Source organism: Linepithema humile, chromosome 2 (assembly GCF_040581485.1).
Source record: "Linepithema humile isolate Giens D197 chromosome 2, Lhum_UNIL_v1.0, whole genome shotgun sequence".
NCBI classification, from domain to species: Eukaryota; Metazoa; Arthropoda; class Insecta; order Hymenoptera; family Formicidae; genus Linepithema; species Linepithema humile.
In genome coordinates this window covers 23,263,942-23,283,019 of record NC_090129.1, presented here as the reverse complement: position 1 = coordinate 23,283,019, position 19,078 = coordinate 23,263,942, and the positions used below count along the sequence as shown (strand labels likewise).

The 19,078-nt window shown below is 38.6% G+C and overlaps 1 protein-coding gene and 1 long non-coding RNA gene across 6 annotated transcripts in view; one reads left to right on the top strand and one right to left on the bottom strand.

Moving 5' to 3' along the window:
- Positions 1-19,078, bottom strand: part of LOC105668890 (protein kinase C-binding protein NELL1-like) — a 69,641-nt gene that overhangs the window by 20,099 nt on the left and 30,464 nt on the right. For all 5 annotated transcript variants that reach the window (XM_012361542.2, XM_012361543.2, XM_012361544.2 and 2 more), the window contains exons 2-6: positions 8,233-8,442; positions 2,367-2,517; positions 964-1,246; positions 551-706; positions 127-349 (exon numbers count right to left, since the gene is read on the bottom strand). In XM_012361542.2, the coding sequence (XP_012216965.2) occupies positions 127-349; positions 551-706; positions 964-1,246; positions 2,367-2,517; positions 8,233-8,442 (1,023 nt within the window). The remainder of the gene's footprint in view (positions 1-126; positions 350-550; positions 707-963; positions 1,247-2,366; positions 2,518-8,232; positions 8,443-19,078) is intronic.
- Positions 1-19,078, top strand: part of LOC105670496 (uncharacterized) — a 170,866-nt gene that overhangs the window by 138,383 nt on the left and 13,405 nt on the right. The gene's annotated exons all lie outside the window — the stretch shown is intronic.

Below are 19,078 nucleotides of genomic sequence, written 5' to 3'. Positions count from 1 at the left end.
ATTTCAACCATATAAACACTTCAACGTAAGTACAATTTTTATTAAAAGTTATGGGATCGAGAAAAAATTGCGAATGAGGATTGAAATAAAGAGATGAGAAAGACGGAGATGCAATATTTTACTCACTGAGACAAATCGGGCAACACTGTCCCTCGGGAGTGGTGGGATACTTGCAGGTGACCGTAGCGCAGGGCGTCTTTCTGCACTCGATCTCGCCGTGAACGCAGGAACATTGCTGGCAACCTTTCTCCCAAGTCGCGCCGTCGTCGTGGACGGTACCGTTCACCCTACAGGACTTTTGGCACTCGCATTCCTCCACTTTGCTTATCCTGCCCTCTGCAGCGGCTAGCTGAAAGGAAGGATGTTTATGAGCGAAAACAAATTTCTTTTGTTTTCTATTAAATAAATATTACGGTGCTTTTATACATAAAGAGCGGATGCCATTCTAAGAATTTTGAAACATATACATAATTATGCAAAAGAAGATTGTAATATTCTAATTTTTCGATCGAATTTGCTCAGCGTATAAAATGGCGTATAAATTACTCACCCTACGAGTCAATTCATTAAGATTGTGCATTAGTTGTTCCACGGTATTCTGTAATATTGAAAATTGGCCGCATGTGGGGCAGGACGAATCGAGCTGAGGACACTGGGAAAGATAACCGTGAGGTCCTGCTATTAGCTTGACGTCCTGCAAAGCACCCTGTGGTGCGAAAATCATACGAACTGCTCAGTCAAGCGTGTCAAACTTCCAAATATATATGTAAGAAGATGATATTCTATTTTTTCATTAAGATGTACAATTTTCTATTATATTTCTGTTACATAAAAAAACCAATCATAATTTTACAAATTATACAATTTTATAATTATAACTAATCGATGATTAGCGGGCATATTGAAACAGGAATGAATAAAATGGAGAGTGTGCACGCTATATAGAGAACCGTGCGGTTTCACCTTGAAGAGAAAGTGCCTGACGTTCCGCTGTCCGACCCAGAGCTGCAGTTGCGGTAGAGTGAAATTGGTGTCGGGTGGACCAGGCCTTAGTAATCGCCTGTACAAGGGGTGACAATCGACCAGCAGCTCGACCTGCGAGCCGCTTATGCTCAGGGCGACCCTGTGCCAGGCGCCGTCGGCTAGTCGAAAAGGAAACGCCTCGACGTGTACGGTTCCGTCGCGGCGTGATACGTAATGAAGTCGAAGCTCGTCCTTGCGACCGCTGCTCTGCAGCTCCAAGTACCTGATGCACGTTGTTCATATCATTTATTACTGATCATTCAGAATTTAATCTGAAATTATTATATAAATTTTATATTGTACGTGGCATGTTTAATACGCGAGATACTTTTTAACGCAAATGTTATTAGTTTTTATAACTATTTTATTAGTATTTTCTATACTTATTATAAAGATTTCTAGTTTTTATTATTTTTTCCATTATTAATGTCACAAGAGTATTTTGAAATTCTTCCATCAATTAAAGTTTTTATTATGTAGCGGGTAGAGGTATTAAAGCCTCATATTTATCGCAAAACAATTGAATTACGTCGTTATTGCTAACGGGATGTATTTATAGGCGATATATAATTGAATTTCTGGGAGCTTATTGGCCTTGAGAAGCTTATTGGATTTTTATTAAAATTAATCGTAATTGTGGCATGTTAACCGCCACAATGTGATGCGCGCGAGAGCGAGTCTATCCAATTTGTGCCAGCCGGGTCAAAACGACTAGGCTGCACTTTCGGAGGATGCAATGTTGAGCTGAGTGCTGCTTCACACTCGCTCGACAATTGACACACTAATTTCTTTTGTAGTCGATATATACCGAAGTTGTAGAACTGAAAAAAATTGAGAAACAATTTGCAACGAAGAAAATATATAATAACATGTGTAGAATTGTTGCTTAATAGCTCGTTGCAATAATATTCTTGAATGGATAATAATAATTCGTTGTCCTAGTTGCGTAGAGAAACGCCGACGTTATTTAAATAATAAAGTATGATTTAACAGTGGGATTATTGTGCCGCACACATTAAGTTCTCCGGACAATGTCATAAAACAGAATAATGCAGAATCATCTGCAGCAATTTATGAAAGCTGTATTTTAGTTTCAATCGCGAATTCGAATGATTCGTAAAGAAATATTCGGCCATCTCATATCTTGCGAACATATTTTATGATATAATCTACGAAATATTATATTCCCTTAAGTGAGAATAGAATGTTTTCTCTTTCCGGGTTAGGTTTAAATCATTTCTCAGCATTCGAAATAGGTCACAGCTCTGGCCGCCGAGCTCGAAATTCCCGAGCGGCGCGCGAAGGACAGAAGGGTGGGAAGGAAATTTTCAACATTTTCGTACCTATTGTTCCCGTGCGAAAAGGCGACGATCGTCCCGGAATTGGCCTCCTCCTGGCGCAGCGCGGCGGCTATAGTGAATTCCGGAACCCGCCGGAGTAGCGCGGCCGCACGTTCGAAGCTCGCCTCGTTCAGTCGGAGCTCCCTCTCCTCGCCTGAAAGTAGTAAAACACCGTGATCGGTGCGGCAAGATGGAATGCGGTGCGGCAAACCGCGTTCTGGAATTCTTAGCTATCATATCTTACTCAGCACTTTACCCGAAGGATCTGTGCCACAATCTGTATCCAGTATATCTAACTTTTCTAATACTTAAAAAATTTATCTTAAATTAAGTGCATAAAAACGACAAAGAAAAATATAACATAAGTAGGAATAAAAGATGCGTAAACAATATTTTATATTATTAGCTATTGATATGTTAGAAGTTGAAAATATTGAAGATATTCTAACAGTTCATAGATACATAAGGAAAGTCGCTTGCTATCCTTCGGAAAATCGATGCGAGGCTGATTTGAATTTTTAACCCGGCTTCTATCAGGTAAGGTTAAACCTTCCGGAAAGCATCCGGCTTGAATTTAGAGCACGACGAGCGACTATTAGTCAGTCGCATAAGAAAAGAGTAATATTGGAATTTAATAATAATGATGATGAATAATGATGAATTGAGCAAGTACAGTGTGGGTTCTCGGAAAGTGGTACTTAAATTGAACTTGCATATATCATACATCAGAATTTATTGAAAAAATGTGTACGTTATTCATGTAGCATAGTGAACGGTCGCTGTTAAAAATTAACAATATAATACCACTCTAAGTATGTATCTTCCTGGAAACAAATTTCTTAAAGCACTGTTTTCAGTCACTAATATTTCACGTGCCTTATGAAGTAATCAAAAATAATCAAACAATTTTCATCTACTATTATTTAACAGTAATATAAATACTTAATTCATTATAGACTAGTTTTCTTAAAAATATGAATATCATAACTGTGCCATTAGTTAATTTATTTAATACACATGTTTCTCACGGGAACGAAAGAATTATTACGAAAACTATAACTTGCTGCCTTGTCGCGCCATGTTTCCTATATAACGCCGGGAAGCAAACAAACAATCGCCAAATAGATTCCACCCACGAAGTTGCCTTGAAGTAACAATATTTTCAACATTACGTAAAGCGTCATGCGTTAAGCGGAACAGACGAATCGTCTGCTGACTGCAGTAATGCGAGAACTCGACTATCGACTCGGCGAAGGAGATTAGAGCTCGGCAATGTAGGCCACCCCGAATTTTTGGAGGGTATTTGGTCGCAGATTCTCTGCGCACCCGTTACGTAACCGTATCGACGCGAAACTTCAATTGTCGTAGCTTTCATATCCGGCTTTCTCTTTGGAAAAACACATTTGTCAAAAACAGGTAGAATTACAAGCTCTCAGTAAACTTAAATCAATCAAAAAATTGTCATTTCTTAAATTCCGTTGCTCTTGTTATCATTTCATATATAAATTTCATAGCAAAATAAATATTTTATATAAAATTAAATTTTCATGAATTTAATTAGTTACCATTTTTTTAAATTCAATCCGCTAAAATAAATAATAATACCTAAATTTCCAAATAGTTCACAATGATTTGCGTGTATATAAAGTTTCAAGTGAATGTCTTAATAGACATTATCTGTATATCGTATTCCGTTGCATGTATAAACCGCTCTCCCCTCTCTGCTATTACCGAAGCTCACGATGTGCAAATCGATCATAGCTATACTTTGTGCATATTCAATTAACACGTCGGGTCCGAATGCTTGCTGCTTGTCCGAGTAGCTATCCATTAGACAGATTAATACGGCCATTTGGCAAATTACACCGCAACTAATCCGTTGCAATCGACAATCCCGCTGTCCGTCTCTATCGCGGCTTCAATATCATCGTCATTAAGCGACCCGTGTAATGTGTCACGCACAAACGAGAAATCCTGCAGCTGTGCAATCAAAGGGGCAATAATTTTTCTGTCTCCATTTTTTCCCACAGAAAAATATTTATATCACATTAAACTATTTATATTACACAAAAACATCAAACTTGTTAAACAGTTAAACCCTAAATCTCGCGGTTGTTTTGTATGAAAAAATTCATATTTATATTATCGTATTTCACAAATTGCTGAACAAGATATTTATATTTAAAAAATAAGAGTTCAGCAATTTGTCAATTTTATACATAGCAGTGCTCGTTTTTTTTATTTTTTTTTTTTACGAAAAAACAATTGTTCAAAGAGGGGACACCTTATTACATAGCTGCTGCGTGTAAAACGCAGTGTTCTGCCGCTGGCTGGCTTCTCGCGGCACAAAGTGCGCCTCGAATTTCAGATGCGCCGCCGGTGCGCACAGAGTAATCGGACACCCGTCCGATAATAAACCGTCGGCACCTTTCGCGCGCGAGTCTCGCCACCTACGACGAAGGGGTCCGTCGATCGGCGGCGACATCGTCGAGCAATTACGTACGCGCACGCTTAATTATAATGTAATACCATCGGCCTGTGGGTGAGTCGAGAAAGAATGGTCGGCCGACTACAGCGAAGAAACACCCCTAACCGAGCGCTGCTCGCTCGTCTTGAAAGAAATCGTTTCGCGCGAATTGGCACGCACCAGCCAACCAACCCTTTCGCTCGAGCTGACGCGGGCAGAAACCATAATTTGACCGTGAAATTTTGTTTTCGCTACACGAGGACTAGCTGCAGTTTCGAATAGCGGAAAAATGATCGTTTCCTGTGGGGTGATTAAAGTAGAGTTAAGGATATTCGGTTTTTAGAATGCTTGGGATATTCGCAAGTATATTTAACAATTTTTCTTTCACATTTCGATGAAATTTTGACAGATTTCGAAGAGCGAAAGAAATTGATTCTGCTGTTCTTCCTTTTGTTGATATTCAAATTATACGATTGTAATATTTTCTCAAAAGCTATTTGGAAATTAAGCTCGTAATATAATTATGATTCTGCCCTTTGCATTAGATTGCAATTAATAATAAAGTTTCAATTTTTAATATTAATCATGTAATAAGATTTTTATATGGTTACCATCGTCATAATGATATCGTTTCTTCAAGAGTTAAAGCACGTCATAAAAGTTACAAGTAATCGATAACAGATACGGTCTAAAGGCAAAACTCGCGTGTATCGATCTAATTAATTTGTTATAGCATCGTGAAATATTTATAGAACGATTCAATCAACATCCACGCCGAACAACTATGAGAATTAAATAAACATAAAAAAAGTATTTATTTGTGGATATTAAAAGTCGCTTTGTTCGTGATATTGCAAAGAATAATTAATGGCAAGAAAAATTTCGGCGTGTTTGATGATAAATAAAATGTGAGCAATTGCACCAAACTTTCGGGACTTCAATAGAACCGCCGAAATCGTCAGATTGTGCGCCACCCCTTATCCAAGCACAAAGAGGGTCCTAGATCCTATTTTCCACGTTCAGAGAAAACTCTGACACGTGTCGCTGTATATCATTCTCGTCCTTTGTTCTGCAGCAGTCTTGTTAAGAACCAACGGTTCATACCAGATAAATCTAATCCCAAAGAAGTTTCTCTTCCCTATGTCCATCCAGAATGACCGAAATGGGATGAGCGGCTTAAGCAAGAGAAACGATGATGACAGATAGGGAACAAACTAGCGGGAATAAACATTTCTTTATTGCTATCGATTTGTTTTTACACGACAAAATGATCGACTTTAAATAATCGAGCTGCACACCTTAATTGATTTTCACGATTAAATCAATATTGTTTGAAGCACGGTTGTCTTATATCGATACAAGTGTATCTTACAAGTTTCAAACTGATCCAAAGACTTTCGCTTTTAATCTCAGCATCCTATCGGGACATCAATCTCAACGCGTTCATTAGCTGAAGGGTTTAAAGTACTCGAGCTACGATTGCAAACATTTGTCATTCATTCTTCCAAGTCAGCTGGTGAGAACCAGACGGAATTGAGGCAAATATTTGCCGTCGGTACAGAAAAGAAACTATATTACGATTACATCTGCCGACGCGAGAGAGAAACGTGCGCGAGGCAAAAGGACGGAAGTGGCAGGAGAGCAGGAGCGTCAAGGACTCGCAGACGATAAGACGAGCAAAAAGGAGTTTGAGTCCCCCTGCGTTTCCGAGCTTTCGCCTTCGGGCTTCCACGAAGGCGTTCTCGAGGGTGCAGCCCGTGGAAGGGCGTCGGTATAATTGAAATTTCTTTCGGGGAAACCCCACCCTCACTCCCGGTGGCCCAACTTCAACTTCTCCTCCTTCCAGATCCGCTTTCCGCGGCCGTTGCACTGCCACCCACACACCCACGTGGCTTGTACGCTACTCACCGTCGAGGGGGCGGGAGGGGGAGGGTATAATTGGATACACCATGTTATACGGGGTTGAATAGACGCCGCGCTTGTCGATACGAAGGGCCGTCCGTTTAACACAAAACATTGTTTAACGATATCACGATATCTTTCACGATGTCAATTTTAGGAAGCGTATTCCGTGCGCCGCGTATAAAGTGTAAAATTTAGCGACGATTGTTATTCGCGCTTTGCATTATTCGTACAATTCTTTACTTTAGAACGAAAATTAGACGTTTAGTCGCCGAAAGCGGTGAAGCAAGCAACTTCCTGAAATTCAAGAGAACAATCGATACTCGTCGCGGGGGAATACCCTTTCGGCGTCTGCGAGCGGAGACGACGCGTAGGCGGTGCTATCAAACTGACCTTTCGCAATATCGATTAATCATACGTTGCATAACCAGCATCGTATAATATAATGAGAAGCGCATGCATCCGTCAAAGGCCACCGCAATATATTTTAGTCTGCTTGTTTCTCGAGGGATTGCTATAAAATTATACATTGAATTGTAAATTGTGTGATTGCTTTATGCAATCCGTTTCAATGCTGCGTGGCAGTAAGTTTTAATCGGACGTAATTACGTATTTATTTAAATATTTTTATTGGGCATGTAAAGTGTATCTAAAAAATGTAATTATGTCTTTAATATTATTATTTGTCTAAATTATCGTAGAGTGCGTATAATTTTTTAAAATATTGTACGTAATATAATATTATCGTACGAAAATGATATAATTACAAATTTCTTTGATAAGAATTTTAATTTCAACATAATTTACGTTTAGAAGTTTATCTCACCATCCTTCACACCGTCTGAATTTAACTCTCGGAGGATGGATTACGTGACGCGGAGCTTAGTTTCGTGGGTCATAATTCAGGATACGTAATCATCGTCTTTGCGGAACGTAATAATTGCAGCGTGTGTTATACGAAGAGCGAGAAGAGAATTGCTAGTATAAAGAATGACCTGGCGGTATGCAAATTAAAGGAGTATTCGGGTTAAGAGAGCATTACAGAAGTAGCAGCTTCGTGTACGAGTCGTACGATTTATCGCGTAGTATATATCTAAAGAGATGTGAATCATGTAAAAGGGTTTATTTCCTGCTCGTAAAACGACGACGGGCGCGAAGGTGCTTTAATCCATTTCCTGTTACGTGAATATATTACTTAAAACTTAAAAACCAATTGATTTATTTAAACTAAAAATAGTTTTGTTTCCCAAGGCAACTTCCTGTTGAGATATCAATTTGTTGGCGTGAAAAACTGAATCACAATCTACAGGAGGAAAATAAATAAATTTCTTTTGATTAGCTTTTACAAAATATCAATAAGCGTTAATGACTCGATTGGATTTTTCGGTCTTGCAACATCGAGATATCTTTTTATCATTATCTGCACGATAGTTAAAGGTCTCGGGCGAAAATATGTTGGGCGAAAGGCGAACGACCGAAAATGCCGGATGGTTGACTCACCCTGAAGATAATAGGCTGGCTTCAGCCTAATTAGACCCGGCACCTGCGTAATGCCTTCCCGAGTAGTATTGTGCAGCTGCAGAGCTGCCAACAGGTCTATTCCTCCTCCAGGATCGTTCGCTGTCCTGGTTCTCGTCCCCAGAACCATGGTAGTCCCTTCTGTGACCGAAGATACCGTCTCTTCCTCTTTCTTATTCGTCGTTCCAGACACTGAAACAATCAATTTTAGAATGTTTACTTAAGTAGCTCTACTTAAAAAATAATTTTCTATGTTTAATTAAAAAGATATTAATAACACAATGAATTATTATAGATAAAATTAGGATATTGCATTGATAAAAGTGATTAAAATATTCAGGTGTATAAAAATTACAAAAAATAAAATCTGAACTATTCATTTCGTTATTTTCTCACTTATGCATATTATCGTTGTTTCAATAACACGACAATCAATTATTTTAAAGATGACAATTCCATTTCACTTTTAAAACCTCTGCGTTCACGCTGTGTCGATCAAACAATTCCACGCTCTTCTAGTTCGATGCGTAAAGCCCCCCCCTCTCTCTCTCTCTCTCTCTCTCTCTGCGTGATAAAAAGGTTCTTGAATTTGTTTCGTCGATTATCGCGCTCCATTTTTTTTCTTTCGGCAATTCGATTTTATCTCCGATTACACTGGTTGACAAGGAAGAATCTTTCAGCAGAGTAACCATGAATGGCTCTTTGAAGAAACTAAAATCTTTCATCAAGTCAAATGAAAAGAACCGAAAAGGGAAAAAGAAGAAGAAAACGATCATAAGCAGTATAGACTTTCGGAAACGGCGGTATTGATCGACTCTTCACAGTCGACGCTCGTTATCGGCGTTTCCGCGCTTTTCCCCGTTCCATGAAGCTTTCAACCCCTTCCGCGAAACCATCCGCCCTCCCTCCCCGTAAACAGCCTGTTTTATCTATCGCATCTCCACCCTCTTTCTGTGTGCACGTGAAATCCATTCCGCCTCTGTCGCGTCGACTTCACGTTGATAATGATTGAAGTTCCGTGGAAAAAAGCTTGCCCGTCTGTCCACTCTCGAACAAGCCCCTCGGCCGAGATGGCTACTTTCGCGAAGAGTGACAACCCTTGACATTCGGTTACGTGAGACATACGCTCGCAACGAAGACCTGGTCTTCCCTTCTGACAGTTTTGATTAGCGATCGTTGAAGAAGAACGATAATGGCTAGAACGGATAGTATTAATACTCTCATCAAGTCTGATATATTTATAATAAAGTATTTTTATATTAATAAAAAACAATAAAATATTTTTGAATTGGTGTCGCGAGATATAAATGCGTTGCTTTGAAAAATCTACATTTTTCAAAAAATACAAAAATTGAATGAAATTAAAAATAAATTTTTAAACGTATTATTTTTATTGCGTGCTAATCGTAATGAAGATGTGAATATTTGATCTCGCCAATATTGAACGTGATGAGATTACAAGTCTTTCTAATGAATTAAAAATTAAAGATTCCTGTTTCTCCTGAATAATAGAAATGAATTAATAAAACAACGTTGGCAGCGAGGGATTTCAATCGATTCGCCGTGATAATATCGGAAGATGAAAGAGTAAAACGCGGGTAGAAAATGAATAAATCAGCACGTAAACGATGTTGGTAGCATCGTTTGCCAACAGAGAGGCGTGCGTCGCCAAGAGTGCGATTCGCTTAAATGCAGTCGCCGAAATCTAGAATGATATTTTTAGCCCGCGCTAAGAAAACATCTGTGGGAAGGTTCATGTCGATCATTTCATGTCCTCAAAGTTTATTTATGCACATATTCGTCTTCTGAGCACTGCACATTCATATACATTGTTAAATAAACATATTATACATCAAGCTAAGATTACTTCACATCAAAAACAATAGATCCTGTTTCTACGCGAATAATCTGATGCATCTGTTGATGTATCTTGGGTAAACGTATACGTCATTGCTCTTTGACTGTGAATACAGTAAACTTTTCAGAAAAAAGCTAATGCTAACAATGATTATGTCTAAAAACGTATTTTGATGCTAAATTAAAACGCTTAATTTTTATTTGTGATAACGCGACTAAAATATTCATATAAATATTTTATTGTTGCAAAACGATACATTAAATTATTAATTTATTATTAATTTAATGTATCGTTTTATTTTATTAAGCAATTGATTATCGCAATTATTGGCGATTACGCCACGAAGCTTCGGCGCTATTTAATTTCGAGTGGAGTTTACGTGTGAGTGCTTCAAAGGCGTGTCATTTTCCTCTAATTACGCAATGAATACGTAAAGGGAAGCCTTAAGAATTTCCTTCCTGCTTTCATGCTTCCGTTTTTGCAACGTGAAAGAGATACCCGTTACCTCATATCGCAGGGCTTTGGCAGCACTCATCGGACTAAATTGCCTGGCAAATTAATGTCCGTTGGCGACTTAGTTTCGTCGTCTAAACCTGTCCGCCTGTTTGCCAACGCATGTCTAACATACGAATTGCATTCATAGGCGTCATGTTTGCTGCGTTTTGAACTTGTAACTAATTAACACACAATCACAGTAGTAGTAGAATAGAACTGGAAATTAAATTGTATCATAAATTCTGTTTGTATGAATATTTATTTAGAGGGATATTCATGCATAAATTACTTCATTTATCTCTAAATAGTAGTTTCGCAAATTTAACGCTTTTATCATGTTACCGTAATAATATTTTGAATCACTTTCGTAATACATTATTTCGCGTTTTTTCATAGCAAAAACTGCTCTCCATAATTCGTTCAACGAACCGAAACTAGTCTTTGAACAACGACGCCTATGCAATTCGCTGCATGTGCGCAAACACACAAGAAATTTCACGTCGTTGGGTGGCTGAAAACTCTCGTAAGTGCTCTAAGACAGCGTGACGCGGGACGAAACGGGATGGAACGGAACAGTGGCAGACTGCCGGGCGTCGCGACGCCTGATATCGAACCGTACGCGGTATTATCGTCAAATTCATGAGAGAAAGAACAAGAGAGAGAGAGAGAGAGAGAAAGAGAGCACACTCGTGACACGTGGTGTCTCCCCTGGCACGACCGTCACCGCCACATTTTCTGGCATTCACAATCACCGCTACGATTTCATCGATAAGTGCATCAGTCGGGTAACCGATGCACTTTGATGGTCGTAACGACCTTGGACGTAATACATTCTTGTCGGGAGTGCTACTGTAAACATATTAGCGTATTAAATTTTTATTTTACATGTATTAAGTTACACAATACAATAAAATGATAATTAAAGAAATTAAATTATTGTTTTGAAAATAAATTTCACATAATTTTCAAATAAGAGATAAAAATTTTCCAAGATTTCTCGAAAAGCAGATTTTTCGGAAAGCAAATTAGAAATGTATGATAAATGATTTGAGTCGCTCTATGATGACACCCTGCCGATAATCATTAAAATTCGATTCTCGCTCTCGTGTCGAGCACAGCTTTATCTTCATCATGAATCGCGCCGTTCGACTACGAATCGTTAAATCGCACCGACTGATTGTCGCATGCCGTGTCTTTCATTCACGACCGACGATGAAGCGAGGCGGTACCGAATGCCAGAGACTGTGTGCTCGCGCGAATCGATAACACGCGACGGTCAAGCCGCGCGGAAACCAACCCGTCCTCGTACGGCGTACGACTCATCGATCGACACCTTCCGTTCCTCCGCGACCACCGGTTCCCTCGGCACGAGTCCCGCGGCCGGCTCTTTGAGGGGGTCGCAGCCCCCGGAAGTCCGGAACCGGCAAGACACACCACGTGTACAATGATGAATTTCGTTAGATACGCACGAACGCGCATTGTCGAATATTATACGCTCGTTCTTCCGTGCTTCACGTGTATTATGAGGCTTGGTGAACTTTTTTTTTTTTTTATCATTGAAATATCTTTTAACCCCGCGATAGGATCTCTGGGTTTCCGAGGAAATATCAATGGTATGCAATAAAAATGAACTAACTACATGGAAATCGTGCTTACGCGAAATCGTAAAGATCAGATTACCAACGAAATTCTGCTGCGCTTAAATTGATTAACCGATAAATGTGTATAAAGATGGCAATAAATAAAATACGCGATATTTTATGATTGACTACTCGAAGGTATTCTATAAGCAATTGTTTTATGCAAAAAATTTTTCACAACAAAATTTAAAATTCATAGATATATTAATAAATCAAATAAATTTTATTGTAATTTTTTTTTTTAATATAATCAAGTACTCACACTTGAATATTCTTTTCTCTTTCGTGTCTAAGTTTCCGATTTCTAACTGTCCCATCACTGTCGTCACAAAAATGAGAAGGCACCAAGGTGACACTGTTCTTTTCGCCACGAGAGACGACATATTTGTTTTATAATAGCAGCACGATTGTCCGTTCGCTCCTTAGCTTCCCATTATATATCATACTTAATTCAGAGTAAATATCATATAGCTTAATGTTCGTGTTCTCCGCGTTTACGTAAGACACAGCAGTAGCCGGAGAAGTAAATCTGTTGATCTAACTCGTTCGCTATTTTCACGACCCCATTCTGTCCACCGGCCACCTCGCAGCATCGATGATGTATACCGTGTGTCGCTTATGGCGGCGAACCGACATCGATTGCCGGCGAAATCTGGCTTTTGCTGCCATCGAGGGAGTTCACGATTGACTAACTCGGCATCGGAGATTTTTCGATCGCAGGCCAGAAATCGCTTGACCGGACGACGGTATTTCGCGGCGTCAGCGCGAAAGAACGACGTCTGGTCTCACACACGAATCCGTTGCACCATGCAAACGTCCGCCGTTCGATTTTCCCGGCGATGGATCGTCGAATTTCGTCGGTGCGGCATGAGCGACCACACCACCTCGCGCGTGCTCGTTCGATCATCAAACGGTCAAGGTCGCGGCTCTAGTTGGTCGACGACTCGCCTCACGCTAGAGTAACCTCCTTTTTCCTCGATATATTTTTTTTTTTTCGCACCAACGAAGTCCCGGAAAAAGCGAAAGTAGGGAAAAACCGAACGCCATTAAATCTTATAGAAAAAGTTTTTGCAATTTTAGCTTCTTAAATTAAATTATATTTTTTTACTGAAATTTTGAATGCTTTAAGAATTTATTTGTTTTTCTTTACATACTAGAGAGATTTATCGCGATAGTTATGCATCTGATTTCCTTTCCACATATTTCTGCAACACGTGTTGTATGCAATTATCAGTTAGTCGTGCGGTTGCGATTGTTTGCCGTGAAATTCAATTTTGCATTAAATCTGATTGTATTCGGGCATCGTATTGATGCGGAACGCCCGCGGTTATGGCTGCGGCGACGACAAGGCAGCCTTTAATGAAAGCAGCCCGCAATAATCGCCTTTGCAGAGAGCGTCATAAAGCATATATCGAATCACCCAATCTATCTAATTTCTTTCTCAATCACGATTGCTTTTACGCCGGCTACTCGCTCGATTTCTCCGCACTGATAGAAATAGAAACAATTGTCTCGATTTACCGTGCAATTATTGTCCGATATTCGGTTTCATACGAGAAAGAAAAATATATTGCGGCAGAAACGTATCACAAAATTAAAAAAAAAAAAATAGTTTTCTACGATGCAAATAAAAAAATATTGTTGGTTTTGATTATAAAAACACAATATTTAATTATGGATGAAATGCAAACGCAAGAGAATTCGTAGGACGTACTTTGCGATGCATTCCTAGAAGAAAGCACGCGCCATTATGCATGCAGGTATAACTTGGCATAGCTCATCTATGCTTGTCTGATGCTCAATATTTCAACAGCTGAGGAATCTGTCACGTCTATCCAATAAGTACATATATCTAGCGATATCAAGTACATATAGATACATAAACATGACATACGTCTATCACGCTGAGCGGCATAAGAATTTAACTTTATAGGATTTGTATTATTTATGTTTACAGCTAAGCATGCTAGAGGCGAATTTCTCATCAATTTCTAATATCTAATGTTTTGCGAGCAATTAAAGATATCATTTAGATGGTGTTCCGATCTTAATTCCACGATTAGGACAAAATCGGCATTTATTAGAAAGCAAAATAGCTGATTGACGTGACGCAATGCGGATGCTGGATATACAGTCGGGCTTGTACAGCTCGGATTGTACGAATGCATATTGAAATTTATATCGCGGATTATACATAGAGTGGAATAAACGCAAAGTGTTAGCGGGTGTCGCGGCCTCACGACGAGGGAAATTTAATCCTCAATTACGGCACGCGACCGCTTTATTAATACGGCCATTATAACTTCGGTCATAACGATCGAATAACAGAATACTATAAATAAGCCAATATACCTCGTAAATTTTATTGCCGTATCAAGTATCTCCCAACACGCACTGAAGCAACGAATCGCCATGTGCGTTATCGCGATCCATGCATATTAAATGAAAATTGATATAATTAAAACTGCATGTGATATTGCAACAAATTACTTCATAAAAAATTCGTGAATAAAAAATAATACGTTTTATTCATTAAATTTACTTTTCTGCTTTCGGAAACTTGAAGAAATTTTGAAGCGTTTTTTTTTTTCACGAAATTTAAATATATACACCTCGATGTATCTGATCTGATCTATCTATCTGTATCTGATGTTTCAGAAAAGGCATCAAGCTATTATTATCACTACTATTTATAATAGATTTATCTCTAAAAGAATCTATTATATTAGCAATAATCATGTTCTCAGAGAGATAAGCGTGTGTGATTCGATAAAACTTTAATAGGAAGCTATGCGACCTTATGTTTGCATAGCGAATAACGGTCTTAACAAGATGCGTCAATATTTGGTTACCAGTTTGCCTAAACGAGATTAGGTTATTTTCCTCGCTCTCGCATGGAGACCTCTCAGTCAGTCAGGTGTCGCGACTGCGACGCGTAAGGATAGCTAAATTCGCCCCGTTCTATTCTTAATTAGAGGTGTCGCCACAATTCTCTCTTTCTCGCTTGTCTCGCTCGATTGGCGTCTCCACAACGAAGAATTTCTTCTTTATGGCGTGTCGAAGATTTATCTTTCAGCCAGCATTGATAAGATATAAATACTTTTTAAGCTCTGATATCACTCTATATTCCACGAAAGAGTAAATGTTCATTCAATTTAACATTACGTTTAAATTTAATAGAAAATTCATAATTTTATTTAGTGTAGAATGTTATAAATATGAATAATGTTCCAATCTTTTTATGAAAATATTGAAAATGTACAATATTAGTACAAGAATGTTATTTTAACTCTGTTTATGGTAAAAATACAAGGTCGAAAGGAAAATCTTAATATTTCAGTATTGAAGCTTTATTGAATTATTCGATCAGCAATTAAATTCGTGTCACAGAATGATTCATTGATGTTCACAGGTGAGACGTAAAATCATAATTACGAGTCTCGCGTTATTTTCGCCCTCGCTTCGGTTCTTCACGTGTAAAATATTTAAGCGCCAATCGTGATACGCGGTGCTATCGATCAATTTACGTTCCACCGCAAAATCATCCTATGTATGTCGGTTATTGATCAAGCTGCTCATCGAGCCTGAGATATTTATTGGTACATTCGCAGATACTTCTCATTGTTGACAAACGCATTCGCAAATGGTTTCACACATTCGAGAATCGCTGTGCCAGCGCAATTACTGCAATCGTTTCTTCAAACTTTTCTAACGTACATTTAATTACGTTAGACGTTAAAGCAATAGTGAACAAATATTTAACATGTGATAAATATTACATCACAATAATCTATTGGGAATATATCTAAATATTTGTCAATACATCAAGTAATCACGCTTTAATAGCCACGTTTCAGTCACAATGCATTTTCTGAATTGACTGGATAAGCTGAAAGAATCGAAATTCAGTAGAGATTACGTATCATTGAGGCCACCCCTTTAATCCTCGCTTAATTAAAGGGGTGGCCGAGGCACCAGCTGTATAATTCGCTTATATCGCTTCTCGATTCCAGCGAAAGAGGAAAGTAACCCCGTGCCGCGTTCGTTATTATTCGCTTCCGATGATCACTTTATTTTTAGTCCAATTATAAAATTATGCGATAAAAATAAAAATAAAAGTAAACATGAGAAATTAGCAAACAGATTTAATTACGCGTTTTATGTGTAAAATTTTTGCAAATCTTACAGAATATTATAAAGTTTACAAAATTGGAAAAGAAAAGATTAAAAAAGAGTTGCGAATTTATAGAAAATTTATTAATAATGCAAAATTAAGTAATAATTTTCAAATGATTTGATTTGTGAAAGTTGGAAATATATTCAACAAAAATGATAAACGAATTCCGCGACGCTGACTGCAAAGTGCTATTATTTCTGAAAGTATGTACATCCTCGTTTTAAAAGGAACAACGCGGGCCGCAAGAAACGCATTTTCTGCTTCATTTTCTTGAAATAATGTTGTCAGTCAAGCGTGAATATTAAAAGCCGCAGTCTATTTCAGTAAAGCGTGGGCGAATTGTATAGCTAATGAAGGGTTAAGATGTCAGGTTTCGCGAAAAAAAAGGAAACAGCAGGCGGATAAGAAAGAGGAAACAAGGATGGATCGCGTTTTATGGGCAACAAAATTCGCGAAGCTTTACGAGTCGACTACTATTTTTGCGACAAGACTCGTAAGAGGCAGCCGTAACCACGACGCTGCTTTACGAGGCGAGACACCGAGACGAGACCCCGTGACGTGTTTCCAAAATGATGATTCTCCACGAAATTCGTGAGAAACGCTCGTACGTCCCCGCGATGTAAATATCTACGGAACATCGTCGCGCAGCTACATTGTGTCAAGCTACGAAAAAGAAAAACGCGCGTGAATGTCTGATCTGATACGTTGCAAGCTTTTAGGTCGACACGTTGATCGGGATTCGAAATTCGGAATTAATTGTGAGCTATTTCGGGGCTAAATTTTGATTAAAAAGAAGCATTGGGATGCTATTTCGTGTAGTGCCCGTCCCACGTTAAATGAAGATTTCTCGCGCATCTCCCCTTTAACGATTAGGCATTCGCAGTCAACGAAGGGGAAAGATAGCGCCCCGGGCTGTTAGCTGCTGCCGAACTTTCGCCGTCGTCTCTAGGATTAATAGCCGTTTCACCGGTGAAAGCAAGTTCATATATCGTGGACCGTCGCGATCAGGCCGGATGGAGTCGTCGTCGGTTTGACGAATCGCAACGATCCATAACTCGGCGCGTCAGGTGCATACGACGTGGTAATTGGCTGTTGGTTGCCGCCGCTGTGGCTGACTTTGGCTCCTGCCGCGGACGTGGTAACGATATCGTAAATTCAAGCGCGTGTCATTAACAATGAAACTAGCGTTCTGTTTTACATCGAGTGCGTCGCAAAGCGTGCGGAAATGGCACGTGCATTAAAACCATTGTCATTGCACCATCTTGCACAGCGTATTGCCGAGGACATGTTTGACAAGTATCGCCTCACAGTGGACGAGTCTTGATGTAACTGCATTAGAACTAATGAAATATACAACTCTCATTTAATATTTTATGATTACGATTTTTTTATTACAACCGTTATCAGGGCAACAATATAGTTGCATGACAAACTGAATTAAAGCGTCTATCGATTCGTACCATTAAAAAGATGAGTTAAGCGAGCAAGCACTTACATGAAGAACAAATGTTTATTTTAATACCGATAAAAATTTTTATTTTTCATGTGACTCTCATTTTTTCCTTTTTTAGAAACATTTATTTGGAAAAGTGAAATTAATTCAAACATTATCAAGTTTCCAAAGAGGATAAGAACAGCTTAACTTAAATTAATAAAATCGCTGTGGCTTCTTATGCAACTTGGAGCGGCGCTTGATAAATATCATTCCCGTATTTAAGGATTAATTGCGTCTTAAGTACACGACGGAAGGAAGGATTATAGCGAGCTCACGAGACACCAACCGATCGGTCGCGCAGCGTCTCGACGCCTTGGCGCCGCTCACGTATGAACCACCACGCTCATCGCGCACTATACACACCTTTGCTGAATAAACTGCACTGTAAAGTCGACCTCCTGAAGTCGATCAGTATTTATTGCGAAACTTATCCTTCATATATTGTACAATACACGCTATGAATCAATTAATGAAATGCACCTATGTTTAATCAGTATCGCGTCACGTTTTTTAATATATACAATCTGAAAAATATCAATGTTTTTAATTTATAATTTTTATAATTTAATATACTATCAAAACTTTTAAGATTACGTTAATTGTTTTCATAATCAAATATTTTATATTGAAAATAGATATACGAAAGAAGCACAAATGCTGCAGGATGTAACCTAAGAAAAGCACCGTGATACGGGCAATTATTCATCCCCGGTCTCTTGGAATTCGCAAGTCTCTACTAAGATAATATAGGGATTATAAAAACAGAAATGTAATAACTTTTATGTAATCATGTACGTGCCTCTAGAACGACGCCAGAGTGGAACGAAATTGCCCGACTGGAACAGGCGCCAGTCGGAAAAGTAACGAGAAAACGGAAAGAACAATAGAGAAATAAAGGAAGGATATAAGTGAGTCGTGAGATAGTTGGAGAGATGGATGAAAATTATTTTTCATTGGGATTTATGGTAATGTTTCCACTCTGTAATCAAAATTCTGTTCACTTGATTGCTTGACGCTATTAAGTCATCAAAATATATACATTATGTACAGTAAATACGTACAGTTTCTATTTTCTAATTTAATCTTACATTTGACTTTCAATGGAGTTTTGTATTTTTTTTATACCGCAGAGTTTAATTTACATAATTAATTTTAATCCTAAA